At 45.9% G+C, this 13484-nt stretch overlaps 1 protein-coding gene across 3 annotated transcripts in view; it reads left to right on the forward strand.

Annotated features, from left to right (window-relative positions):
• Nucleotides 1–13484, forward strand: part of LOC126988042 (transmembrane protein 229B-like) — a 97591-nt gene that overhangs the window by 35742 nt on the left and 48365 nt on the right. For all 3 annotated transcript variants that reach the window (XM_050845829.1, XM_050845830.1, XM_050845831.1), the window contains exon 2: nucleotides 12597–13113. In XM_050845829.1, coding sequence (XP_050701786.1) covers nucleotides 12972–13113 — 142 coding nt within the window. In that variant the 5' untranslated portion in view covers nucleotides 12597–12971. The remainder of the gene's footprint in view (nucleotides 1–12596; nucleotides 13114–13484) is intronic.

Genomic DNA, 13484 nt, shown 5'->3' on the forward strand with positions numbered 1-13484 from the left:
ATATTCCTTCCCTTCCTTCCCTAACTTCTTTTCCCTTCCTTGTCTTTCTTTATATTCCTTCCTTCCTTCCCTAACTTCTTTTCCCTTCCTTGTCTTTCTTTATATTCCTTCCTTCCCTAACTTTTTTCCCTTCCTTGTCTTTCTTTATATTCCCTTCCTTCCCTGACTTTTTTCCTTCCCTTGTCTTTCTTTATATTCCTTCCTTCCTTCCCTGACTTTTTTTTCCCTTCCCTTGTCTTTCTTTATATTCCCTTCCCTTCCCTGACTTTTTTTTCCCTTCCCTTGTCTTTCTTTATATTCCCTTCCCTTGTCTTTCTTTATATTCCCTTCCCTTCCCTTCCCTAACTTTTTCCCTTCCTTGTCTTTCTTTATATTCCTTCCTTCCCTGACTTTTCCTTCCTTGCCTTTCTTTATATTCCTTCCCTTCCTTCCTAACTTCTTTTCCCTTCCTTGCCTTTCTTTATATTCCTTCCTTCCCTTCTTCTTTTCCCTTCCCTTGTCTTTCTTTATATTCCCTTCCCTTCCCTTCCCTGACTTTTTTTTCCCTTCCCTTGCCTTTCTTTATATTCCCTTCCCTTCCCTTCCCTAACTTCTTTTTCCCTTCCCTTGTCTTTCTTTATATTCCCTTCCCTTCCCTTCCCTAACTTCTTTTTCCCTTCCCTTGTCTTTCTTTATATTCTCTTCCCTTCCCTTCCCTAACTTCTTTTTCCCTTCCCTTGTCTTTCTTTATATTCCCTTCCCTTCCCTTCCCTAACTTTTTTTCCCTTCCCTTGCCTTTCTTTATATTCCCTTCCCTTCCCTTCCCTAACTTCTTTTTCCCTTCCCTTGTCTTTCTTTATATTCCCTTCCCTTCCCTTCCCTGACTTCTTTTTCCCTTCCCTTGTCTTTCTTTATATTCTCTTCCCTTCCCTAACTTCTTTTTCCCTTCCCTTGTCTTTCTTTATATTCCCTTCCCTTCCCTTCCCTGACTTTTTTTCCCTTCCCTTGTCTTTCTTTATATTCCCTTCCCTTCCCTTCCCTAACTTCTTTTTCCCTTCCCTTGTCTTTCTTTATATTCCCTTCCCTTCCCTAACTTCTTTTTCCCTTCCCTTGTCTTTCTTTATATTCCCTTCCCTTCCCTAACTTCTTTTTCCCTTCCCTTGTCTTTCTTTATATTCTCTTCCCTTCCCTAACTTCTTTTTCCCTTCCCTTGTCTTTCTTTATATTCCCTTCCCTTCCCTAACTTCTTTTTCCCTTCCCTTGCCTTTCTTTATATTCCCTTCCCTTCCCTTCCCTAACTTTTTTTTCCCTTCCCTTGTCTTTCTTTATATTCTCTTCCCTTCCCTTCCCTAACTTCTTTTTCCCTTCCCTTGTCTTTCTTTATATTCCCTTCCCTTCCCTTCCCTAACTTCTTTTTCCCTTCCCTTGTCTTTCTTTATATTCTCTTCCCTTCCCTTCCCTGACTTTTTTTCCCTTCCCTTGTCTTTCTTTATATTCCCTTCCCTTCCCTAACTTTTTTTCCCTTCCCTTGCCTTTCCTTATATTCCCTTCCCTTCCCTAACTTCTTTTTCCCTTCCCTTGTCTTTCTTTATATTCCCTTCCCTTCCCTTCCCTGACTTTTTTCCCTTCCCTTGTCTTTCTTTATATTCCCTTCCCTTCCCTAACTTTTTTCCCTTCCCTTGTCTTTCTTTATATTCCCTTCCTTCCTTCCCTAACTTCTTTTTCCCGTCGCTTGTCTTTCTTTCTATTCCCTCCCCGTCCCTTCCCTGACTTTTTTCCCTTCCCTTGTCTTTCTTTATATTCCCTTCCCTTCCCTTCCCTAACTTTTTTTCCCTTCCCTTGTCTTTCTTTATATTCCCTTCCCTTCCCTAACTTTTTTTTCCCTTCCCTTGTCTTTCTTTATATTCCCTTCCCTTCCCTTCCCTAACTTTTTTTTCCCTTCCCTTGTCTTTCTTTATATTCCCTTCCTTCCCTAACTTTTTCCCTTCCCGTGCCTTTCCTTATATTCCCTTCCCTTCCCTAACTTCTTTTTCCCTTCCCTTGTCTTTCTTTATATTCCCTTCCCTTCCCTAACTTTTTTTCCCTTCCCTTGTCTTTCTTTATATTCCCTTCCCTTCCCTGACTTTTTTTTCCCTTCCCTTGTCTTTCTTTATATTCACTTCACTTCCCTGAATTTTTTTCCTTCCCTTGTCTTTCTTTATATTCCTTCCTTCCTTCCCTGACTTTTCCTTCCTTGTCTTTCTTTATATTCCTTCCCTTCCCTAACTTTTTTTCCCTTCCCTTGTCTTTCTTTATATTCCCTTCCCTTCCCTGACTTTTTTTTCCCTTCCCTTGTCTTTCTTTATATTCCCTTCCCTTCCCTGACTTTTTTTCCTTTCCCTACTCTTCCCTTTCTTCACTTCCCTTCCCTTTCCTTTTTTTCCCAGTGCGATCCCTTCATCTCCATTTCTTACCCTTCTCTTCCCTTCACTTAAGTTTCCTTCCCTTCCCATTCTTTTCCTTCCCATCCCTTCCTTCCCTTTCCCTACCCTTCCCTTTCTTCCCTTTTCCCTTTCCTTTCCTTTTTTTCCCATTGCGATCCCTTCATCTCCATTTCTTACCCTTCTCTTCCCTTCACCTAAGTTTCCTTCCCTTCCCATTCTTTTCCTTCCCATCCCTTCCTTCCCCTTCCCTACCCTTCCCTTTCTTCCCTTTTCCCTTTCCTTTCCTTTTTTTCCCATTGCGATCTCTTCATCTCCATTTCCTTCCCTTCTCTTCCCTTCATCTAAGTTTCCTTCCCTTCCCATTCTTTTCCTTCCCTTCCCTTTCTTTCCCTTCCCTTCCCTTTCTTCCCTTCACTTCCCTTTCCTTTCCTTCTTTCTCCATTGCGATCCCTTCATCTCCACTTACTTCCCTTCTCTTCCCTTCATCTCAGTTTCCTTCCCTTCCCTTCCCATTTCTTCCCTTCCCTTTCTTTCTCTTCCCTTCCCTTTCTTTCCCTTCCCTACCCTTACCTTTCTTCTCTTCTTACGATCCCTTCACCTCCACTTCCTTCCCTTCTCTTTCCTTCATCTCAGTTTCCTTCCCTTCCCTTCCCCTTATCCTTCTAGTTTATATTCTCAGATGCCAAAGCTTCTCACATCAACAATATCCAGAGGCAGAAAAGGAGATTAACTGGCCTCTAATGACTGCTTTCTTAGGTTCAAGGTACAGAGGAAGGGTCACACTACCACCCGGGGTATAAGAGTTCCGATGGCAATACCCGGTAATCCTACGAGAGCCTTATCAAATACGTGTACTTGGGCGCCGAAATTGTTAAGCGTATGGGACTCAACCTCTTGGCTCGGGTTTCATTCTTAGTCCATTTTTAAGGCTAATGAGGGTTCTTAAAGTCACCGGCGCGGCAGCACCAGCGACGCCACGAGACCGCAGAGCAAACGACGAAGAGAGAGAGAGAGAAGGGAAAGGGAAAAACGAGGAGGTAAAGGAAAGGAAGGGAAGGGAAGGAAGATTAAAGAAAGAAAAGAAAGGAAATAAAAGGGAAGAAAGGAAAGGAAAGAGAAGGAAATAGATGCAAAAGAAAGGAAAAACAAAATTGAAGAGAGAGAGAGCTTATATCTGATCCGCTGGAAAACAAAGCCGACTTATTGTAGAGAGTGTGTGTGTGTGTGTGTGTGTGTGTGTGTGTGTGTGTTATTCCTTTCAAGTTCCCTTTTAACATCAAGACATTTTTTTAAACCATTGCGAGCGACATTATTTTGCATTTCAATTTCAGTGTCACGATTTATGAGAAAAGCCGGAGAGAGCAAATCAACATCTTCATCTAAACTTCTCTCTTTCATCCCTCTGCCTTTCTCTTTCTGTCTCCTTATCCCCTTCTCTCTCTCTCTCTCTCTCTCTCTCTCTCTCTCTCTCTCTCTCTCTCTCTCTCTCTCTCTCTCTTTCTACCTTCTTTCCTTCCCATCCTTCTCTTACTTCCTCCTCTCCTTCCTTCTCTCTTTTTTGAATTCTGTGTTTCCTTTTCCCTCTGTTTTCTAATTTATTTTTGTTTCTTCTTCATTTCCTTCTTTCATCTAATTCCTCCTCTGCCTCTCCCTCTTACTCTTCCTCCCCTTTTCTCTCCTTTGTGTACTTCTTTAATTTCCTCCCTTCATATAATTCCTCCTCTGACTCTCTTCCTCTTTATCTTTCTCATTTCCGATTCTCACCTAATTAATTTCTACCTCCGTCCTATACCTATCTTACTTCATTCATCTTATTCATTCTCTTCCTCTCCCTTATCCCCTCCTTTCCTCCGTCTCTCCCTCTTTTCTTTCCTCCCTCCCTCCCTCCTTCCCTCGTATCGACTAGCTCACCTGAGACCCATTTCGGAGTAGCGGTAAAGTCTTGAAGATAAAGTTTGCGCTTCTGATGTTCTGTGCCCCGGCTTAATCCTCTCTCTCTCTCTCTCTCTCTCTCTCTCTCTCTCTCTCTCTCTCTCTCTCTCTCTCTCTCTCTCTCTCTCTCTCTCTCTCTCTCTCTCTCTCTCTCTCTCTCTCTCTCTCTCTCTCTCTCTCTCTCTCTCTCTCTCTCTCTCTCTCTCTCTCTCTCTCTCTCTCTCTCTCTCTCTCTCTCTCTCTCTCTCTCTCTCTCTCTCTCTCTCTCTCTCTCTCTCTCTCTCTCTCTCTCTCTCTCTCTCTCTCTCTCTCTCTCTCTCTCTCTCTCTCTCTCTCTCTCTCTCTCTCTCTCTCTCTCTCTCTCTCTCTCTCTCTCTCTCTCTCTCTCTCTCTCTCTCTCTCTCTCTCTCTCTCCTCTCTCTCTCTCTCTCTCTCTCTCTCTCTCTCTCTCTCTCTCTCTCTCTCTCTCTCTCTCTCTCTCTCTCTCTCTCTCTCTCTCTCTCTCTCTCTCTCTCTCTCTCTCTCTCTTTCCTTTCCTTTCCTTTCCTTCCCTTTCCCTTCTTTTCCCTTTCCCCTTCCTTCCCTCTCCTTTCATCCCCTTCCCTCTCTTTCCCTTCTTTTCCCTTTCCCCCACCCTTCCCTTTCCTTTCCTTACCTTCCCTTACTTCCCCTTCCTTTCTTTTCCATTCTTTCCCTTCCCTTCCTGTCCCTTCCTCTCATCTCATTTTCCTTTCTCTATTTCTTCATCCTCATATACTTCTCCCACCCACCACCATCTCCACCTCCATCACCACCTCTACTTCGCCTTCAGCACCGTCACCACCACCACCACCACCACCTTTTTGCTCTCACGCTGCGCCAAACTATTCCGGCCTGCTTTTATGTGGAGGTGGATGTTGAGGAGGGCTGTGGTGTTGCGTTGCGAGTAGGCGGTGTTGCGGTGTTACGTGGGGAGGGTATTGAGTGGTGGTGATGGTGGTGGTGGTGGTGGTGGTGGTGATGGTGGTGGTGGTGGTGATGGTGGTGGTGGTGGTGGTGGTGGTGATGGTGGTGGTGATGGTGATGGTGGTGGTGGTGCATCTCTTCAACACCTTAATGTAGTCTCGGCTCGTCATCACCATTCATCCACCATCTGATCCACCACCGTCATCCACTCCTAATCATTCTTTTTTACCCGTTTAATCCACCTCTTCTTCCACTTCCTCCATCTTCCACTTTTGTGTTTTAGCATATGTTCCACTATTTTTTTTCTTCTTATTTGATTGTTTTTATTATCTGCCTCTATTCCTGTAGCTTCCACCTTTCCCTTCTTCCACTTGGTCCACTTTTAATACACATGTCCACTTGTCATCATAGTCCACCACTTCTCCATATGCTCCTCCACCCATCATTTTTTTTCATATTAACTTAATTCACTTTTTCCCACTTAACTTTCCTTCCACTTTTTTCAACTTCCATCCACTTTCTCATGAACTTACACCACCCTGTTCTCTTTCACCACTTTTATCCTCTTATTATCTTTTTCTCATCTACTTCCTCCACTTGTTTTCCACTTGACTTTTCTTCCTCTCTCTTCCACTTCCCTCCACTTTCTCATGTACTTACGCCACCCTTTTCTCTTCCACCACTTTTATCCACCTGCTTTCTTTTTCTTATCTACTTCCTCCACTTGTTTCCCACTTAATCCTTTCCTACTCAATCCACTTTTCCATTCACTTCCTCCATTTTTTTTCTCCACTTTGATTTTCATTCATTATTTTATTTATTTTCCACCCTCGCTCCACCCTTTGTTATCCAGTCTCTCTTCTTCACACCTGCGTCCACTTTCCTGTCCTTCGCTTGCTCCACCTTTTCCTCCCTCACCTGATCCACCCTCACCTCCACTTAGCTTGATCCAATTCCACTTCTACCTGATCCAATTTTACTTCACCTGACACACTTTTATTCTTTTTTTCGTTATTTTTTCTTTTCTGTATTTTCTTTCCTTTTGTGTTCATTATTTTTTAACTTAGGTTCGAGTTTTCTTCTTTTTTCTCTCTCATCTTCCTTTTCCGTTTCTTTATAATTTACTTTTGGCTTTTTTTTCTTCTTTTTCATCTTCTTCCAGTTCCGTTTCTCTCTTATTTAGGGTCAATCTCGTCTCTTCTTCCTTTATTCATCTTCCTTTTTCCTTCCGTTTCCCTTTCATCTCTTGAGGGAGGAGAGGGATGAAAGCGTAACCAAATTATCGTACTCAGCCACCCAGCATATCATATTTTTTCGGTTTCTGCCTCACAGCTATCGTAAACAAACATCAACTAGTAACCCTTTTAACGATAACTTCAACTGAAATCGCGTTATCTGTGTGGCTACTTGAGTTTTGGGCCTTGGAACTGATAAATGAGGTGTTTTGAGTACGATAATGTGGTAACGGTGGAGAAGGTGGTGGTGGTGGTGGAGGAGTCATCAGCCTAACAATGCGAATAAGAAAATAATAAATAAAAGTCTTGGACGTTGACTAAAAGAAAGTGACAGGAAGAGAGTAACATACCGTCTTCCTCCTCCTCCTCCTCTTCCTCCTCCTCCTCTTCCTCCTCTTCCTATTGCTGGTTTTCCTCCTCCTCCTCCTCCTCTTCCTACTGCTGGTCTTCCTCCTCCTCCTCCTCCTCCTCCTCCTCCTCCTCCTCCTGACGTTGTTTCTCTTTCTTTTTCTCTTTGCCCTCCTCCTCCTCCTCCTCCTCCTCCTCTAACGTTCGTATTTCATCTTTCTTGCCTCCTTTTTTTTTCTCTCCTGCCATTTTCTGCTACAACGCTTCCTCTTCCTCCTCCTCCTCCTCCTCTTCCTCCTCCAGCACCCCCTCCTCCTCCTCCTCCAGCACCCCCTCCTCCTCCTCCTCTGCGTTTTCTCCTTTTTTGACACACACACACACACACACACACACACACACACACAGAGGAAGGGTCCAGGGTTCAGTTGGTTCAGGTGTTCGGAGCTTCGAGCCTCGCCGTGCAGTACCGTAAATTCCAACCGTGTATTTTTCCTCTCTTTCGTTTTCTCTCGCTCCACGTAACATATCCGCTTCATGGCCCGATAAACTTGCTTACCTCGAGATTCCGCTCAAGTCCGGCTCGCAAGGTCGGAGTGAAGGGCACAGGGTCTTCAGGGAGGCATAGCGGACCACGGATAGCGAGTGTCATGGCATACGAAGGTTGCTATAGGACAAGGCCGCGAAGAATGATCAAAGAAAACGTAATTTGCATAGACTATTGAAGCGGATGATGCAAGATGGAGAAGGAAAGGAAGGAGGAGAATGAGAAGCAGAAGGAAGATTAAAATAGAAAGGAAGGAAGGAGACGAAGAAGCATAAGGATAAAACTAGACAAAGAAAAGAGAAACAGGGTGGAAGAAAATAGCAAAGGAAGGCCACAGGGGGACATGGGGACACCTTAGGATGAAAACAAAGGAAGGATAAACGATAAAAAGCCCAGGAGCTTAGTAAGAAAGATACGGTTGCCACAGGGGGGAGAAAATAGCAAAAGTAGACCACAGGGGACATTGGAAGACTGTAGAAACATAAGAAAAGGAATAAAACTGGAAGGATTTGAATTCCCACAGGGGGTACGGGAATAGCGATAAAGAGCCAGAGGGGACATGGAAATAGAGAGAGAGAGGGCCACAGAGGGCTTGGGGAAGGTGTAGGAACGGGGGGAATAGAGAGAGAGGGCCACAGAGGGTTTGGGGAAGGTTTAGGAACGGGGGAAATAGAGAGAGAGGGCCACAGAGGGTATGGGGAAGGTGTAGGAACGGGGGGAATAGAGAGAGAGGGCCACAGAGGGCATGGGGAAGGTTTAGGAACGGGGGGAATAGAGAGAGAGGGCCACAGAGGGCATGGGAAAGGTGTAGGAAAGGGGGGAAGAGGGCGTAGGGAGCACTCTTGGCCCATCCTCACCCGGGACACGAAATTGGCAACAAACCTCGCTCGCTCATGATGTGTTGGGCCCGATGCAGTGTTCAATTGCGACCCTTTGCGAATTTCGGTGATACTTCGTCCTTTCCTTCCTTTCTCTTCCTCTTCCTCCTCCTCTTCCTTTTGTATCTCCTTTTCTTGTCTTTCTTTTCTGTCCTTCTTTTCTTCTTCTCTCGTCTCCTGTTTTCTTCTTCCTGTGTCTGTGTTCCTGAATTTCATCTTTTCTTCCTCTTTCTTCTTTTGTATTTCTTTTTATCATATGTCCTTTTTGTAACTTTCTTTTTCTCTTCTTTCTGCTTCTGTTTCTCTTCCTTCTGTGTTTTCTCTCTAACTTCCTCATTCTCTTCTTACTTTCGTTTCGCCTTCTCCCTCTCCTTTCTTTCTTTCTTCTTCCTCTGCCATTCTCTTACCTTCGTTTCTTATTCCTTCTACTCCTTTCGTCGTTTCCTTAGCTTCTTTTCCTCTCCTCTGTCTCTGTCCTTTCCTTCTCCATCTTTCCTCTTCCCCTTTCTTTCTCTTCTCCCCCTCCTTCTCTTTCTCTTCTCATTGTCCTCCTCCTACTGTTCTTCCACCTCTTCACCCCCACTCCTTAGCTCTCTCCTACATACCCCGCCCTGTCCCCATCCTTTCCTTGCCTACCTGGAGACACTTGGAGCTCCTGGACGAACCCTCGACTAACTAGAACAAGGCTTAAGACGGGACAAGACGAGACAAGGCAAGGCAAGGGAAGGCGAGGGATAAGTTGGACACTCCCCTCCTGCATAATAGCGCTTAGGTTCCGAGTCTTTCCGTAATTATGAAGGTGTAGGTTTGAATGCGAGTGTTTTAAATGGATGTAGGTTAAGAATAGGAGCGAGAAAGTTGGGTTGTTTTGAAGATATGTGTGTGTGGGGTAGGTGAGAGAGAGAGAGAGAGAGAGAGAGAGAGAGAGAGAGAGAGAGAGAGAGAGAGAGAGAGAGAGAGAGAGAGAGAGAGAGAGAGAGAGAGAGAGAGAGAGAGAATAAATGGGAAAAGCGTAAAGGCTGGGGCAGAGCACAATTCACAGATGGACGGAGAAGAAAATTACCTGTCCCAGCATCCCTCTCTCCCTCTCTACCTGTGTGTGCCCCGGGAGATGAACCACCACCACCACAAACACCACCACCACCACCAACAACAACAACAACATCATCTACCATCAACACCAGAAGGGAAGAAAAAAAAATGTCCCTCTCTCTCCAAACCTCATCCTTTCCCTTCCCTTCCCTTTCCTTCCCTTCCCTTCCCTTCCATTGTGCCGCCTGTATGCCTCGAGGTCCTAAGAGGGGTGTGCCAGCAGGTCCTCTTTTGACGTATGCTCTCCGCTACCCGATGGACGCCAGCCAAGAGGTCGCCTGCGTCGTTACCTCTTGATGAACGCCTGGCAACTAAGAGGAGGTCCGAAAGATGTCGAGAAAAAGAGGAAAAAGAGGAGGAAGAGGAAGATGAAGAGGAGGAAGAGGAAGGAGATGAAGGAGAAAACGAAGAAGAAAAGAAGGGACGGAGAAGGAGAACCGGAACAGGAAGAGGAAGAAGACGAAGACGAAGAAGAAGAAGAAGAAGAAGAAGAAGAAGAAGAAGAAGAAGAAGAAGAAGAAGAAAAACAAGACAAAACACACAAAAAAGATGAGAAAGAAATAGAAAAAGAAGAAAAAGAAATGAAAGATGAAGAAATGGTAGAAAAAGAAAAAAAAAAGGATAATAAGAACGAGAGAGAGAGAGAGAGAGAGTCCTTGTCCTTGTCCTTGGGTGTGTTTCATGGTCAGGGGAAGGTGAGGGAGTCCACAGTAAAGGGGAAAGTGAGGGAAGGTGAAGGGACTGGTGATGAGGCGGAGGGAGGGTGAGGGGAGTGGGGGAAGAGGAGGAAGAGGGAGAAGAGGAGGAAGAGGGGGAAGTGGAGGGAGGGGTGATAGGAGAGGAGAAGTGAGGGAGGGGCCGATGAGGGGGACGGGTCGCCTCTCTCTCTCTCTCTCTCTCTCTCTCTCTCTCTCTCTCTCTCTCTCTCTCTCTCTCTCTCTCTCTCTCTCTCTCTCTCTCTCTCTCTCTCTCTCTCTCTCTCTCTCTCTCTCTCTCTCTCTCTCTCTCTCTCTCTCTCTCTCTCTCTCTCTCTCTCTCTCTCTCTCTCTCTCTCTCTCTCTCTCTCTCTCTCTCTCTCTCTCTCTCTCTCTCTCTCTCTCTCTCTCTCCCCACAAAGATTGGTAACTCGGTTCTCACTGACGAAGACAGGCAAAGCCTCCAAGAGGATTTGCACAAAATTTCAACTTGGTCGGATAGATGGGAGATGCCCTTTAACGTGAACAAGTGCCAGGTCCTTCAAGTTGGAACGAGGAATAAAGTTCGAATACGAAATGCGCGGCGTTAAACTCAAAAGCGTTCAATGCGTCAAAGACTTGGTCAAAATCGCGTCAAACCTCAAATTCTCACAGCAATGCATCGATGCAGCAAATAAAGCGAACAGAATGTTGGGCTTCATTAAAAGAAACTTTGTATTCAAGAATAAAGATGTAATACTCCCGCTCTACAACAGTTTAGTCAGACCCCACTTGGAATATGCGGTACAGTTTTGGTCCCCCCACCATGCAAAGGATATTGCTAAATTAGAAGGTGTTCAGCGTCGGGCAACGAAAATGATCCCTTCCTTGCGCAACAAATCCTACGAAGAAAGGCTTTCTACCCTTAACATGTTCTCTCTTGAGAAACGTCGCCTCCGAGGAAAACTGATCGAATGTTTTAAAATACTTAATGGTTTCACGAATGTAGACAGATCAACATTGTTTATGATCGATGACAGTCTGCGCACGAGGAACAATGGCGTAAAACTCAGATGTAGACAAATAAATTCAGACTGCACAAAATTTTTCTTCACCAACGTTGTAGTGCGAGAATGGAATAAGCTTCCACCATCAGTGGTCCAGTGTAACACGATTGCCTCCTTCAAAAATAAGCTCGACCGTCACTTCCTTCAACTTAATATCAACTAGAGTAGAAGTGCTTCTTCTTCTGATTAATGTAATCAGAATCACTTAGGTTTAAGGACAGACCACCAAGTCTGGACCATGGGGTCTGTGTGGTATGATTTTCTATGTAAATCTATGTAAATCTCTCTCTCTCTCTCTCTCTCTCTCTCTCTCTCTCTCTCTCTCTCTCTCTCTCTCTCTCTCTCTCTCTCTCTCTCTCTCTCTCTCTCTCTCTCTCTCTCTCTCTCTCTCTCTCTCTCTCTCTCTCTCTCTCTCTCTCTCTCTCCTTTTTCTTCCCATCTCGTTATCTCTCTCTCTTCTTCCTCTTTTCTTTCCTCTCTTTCTCATTTTTCCTTCTTTCTCCTCTTATTTCCTCTCTTTCTCTCCTTCCTCGTCTATTCTTTCTCTTCTTCATTTCTCATATCCTCTCTTCCCTCTCTGTTCTCTTACTCTCCTTTATTTTCTTATCCCTTTCTTCTTCCTTTCTCTCTTGTCTCCCTCTCCTTTCCTCTCTCTTCTCTCCCTCTCCTTCCTTCTCTCTCCTCCTCTCCTTTCCTTTTCTTTTCTTCGTATTCTTTTCTCTCTATTCTACCCCTATCCTTTCCTCTTTCTTTTCCCTCTCCCGCTCCCTCTCTTTCCTCCCCCTTTCCCATCCCTCTCTGATCTCTCACTCATCTTCCCTCTTTCTCCTCCTTCCCTTCTTCAGTATCGGCCCCCCTCCTCCCACCTCTCCCCGCCTCCTTCCTCCCACACGCTCCTCACCTCATTTTTTTTCTTCATGTTTTCCATTCAGGTTTTGGTTCCTTTCAAGTGGTTGTCTCTCCGACCAGCGGGAAGCGGGACAATCAGGAGCCAGTTGTCACCAGCCTCGCTTCGCAGAGCCGCTCAACAGAACCGCTGACTCGCACTGACTCGATCACGAACACGATTTTTTTCCCAATAGTGGAGTGCAACAGTGCGGAGGAGGGTGTTATCGTGCGTGCGTGCGTGTGTGTGTGTGTGTGTGTGTGTGTGTGTGTGTGTGTGTGTGTGTGTGTCGTTAGTGATTTAAGTATTTGCTAATTGTCTTTGTGTCTTGTTCATTGACTCGCGAGATTCTGAAGCAGGGACGTGACTTTTCTTCCTTTTCGGCTACTAGGTAACAATCTCCCTCATCAAGAAGTCTTTATAGTTACTGTGTGAAAAGATTTGTAACCTGCGTCATTGCCTTCGTTCATTATTCATCAGGCTCTTTATCTTGATGCGGGATGACATTTGTTCTCTTTTCACCATTCCTTGACAATTTTCAGTGGTTTATTTTTCTCCAGCCGGCGACACTGACGCTCCCGCTTCCTCTGCAGGCTTGTTTCGGGTCTGCGTGGGGGCGGACGCGGCGCCAGCGGCCAGCGAGCAGCGGCCCGGCAGTGATGGGCTGTGGGCGTCGTGGCTTCTGAGGCGCGTGAATCTTGGAGAGCAGCCAGTGGCGCTGAGGGAAGGAAGCACCAGCGGCACCACTGACCTGGATGCCAGGCCCAGAACAGGACCTGAGCCACGGACGAGCTGCTGTAACGGCGTGGAGGCCCGGCGAGGGAGGCGACGCGTGTAGATGAGTGTCCGGGACGAGTGACTCAAGACCAGCCGTTGACAGCAGCTTCAGGACCCCCGTGGGCTGATTCTGAGGGCGTGGCGCCTCCCTTCGTCCTTCAGCGAGTTGAAGACACGCCAGCCGCGGCAGGATGACCCGCTACGCTGCCCTGCCGGAGCCCGAGGTGGGCGTGTGGCTGCGGCTCTACATCTACGGCCTTCACGGCTTCCTGATCGAGGTTCTCTTTACCGCCGTCTGGGACTTCGTCGTGCACCGAGACTGGGCGCTCGTGGGTGAGTACCGCTGCGTGTAGTGCATGTTTGCAGTCTGTCCTTTTCTTCCCCTCTCCTTATCTTAACGTCGGGGGCAACAGCTGGTCTTAATGCCGCCGTTCATTTTACCTCGGGATTACAAGTTATGGTGTTATTCCTTTTCCATGCATTGAAAAAGGATAGCGTAGTTTTTATGGCGTGTTTGTTCAGCGCCGAGCCAACGTTAATTAAGCGTGTGCATGTTGTGTTCCATTACCGATGCTTATGGTACGTTCTGCTCTCGTGTGTGTGTGTGTGTGTGTGTGTGTGTGTATTTACGAATGCATATACGAATTGACACAAACATACAAACTAGCTACACGATTGCCTTTATCTTTTTTTGTGTGTGCGCG

Source organism: Eriocheir sinensis, chromosome 67, assembly GCF_024679095.1.
Source record: "Eriocheir sinensis breed Jianghai 21 chromosome 67, ASM2467909v1, whole genome shotgun sequence".
Lineage (NCBI taxonomy): Eukaryota > Metazoa > Arthropoda > Malacostraca > Decapoda > Varunidae > Eriocheir > Eriocheir sinensis.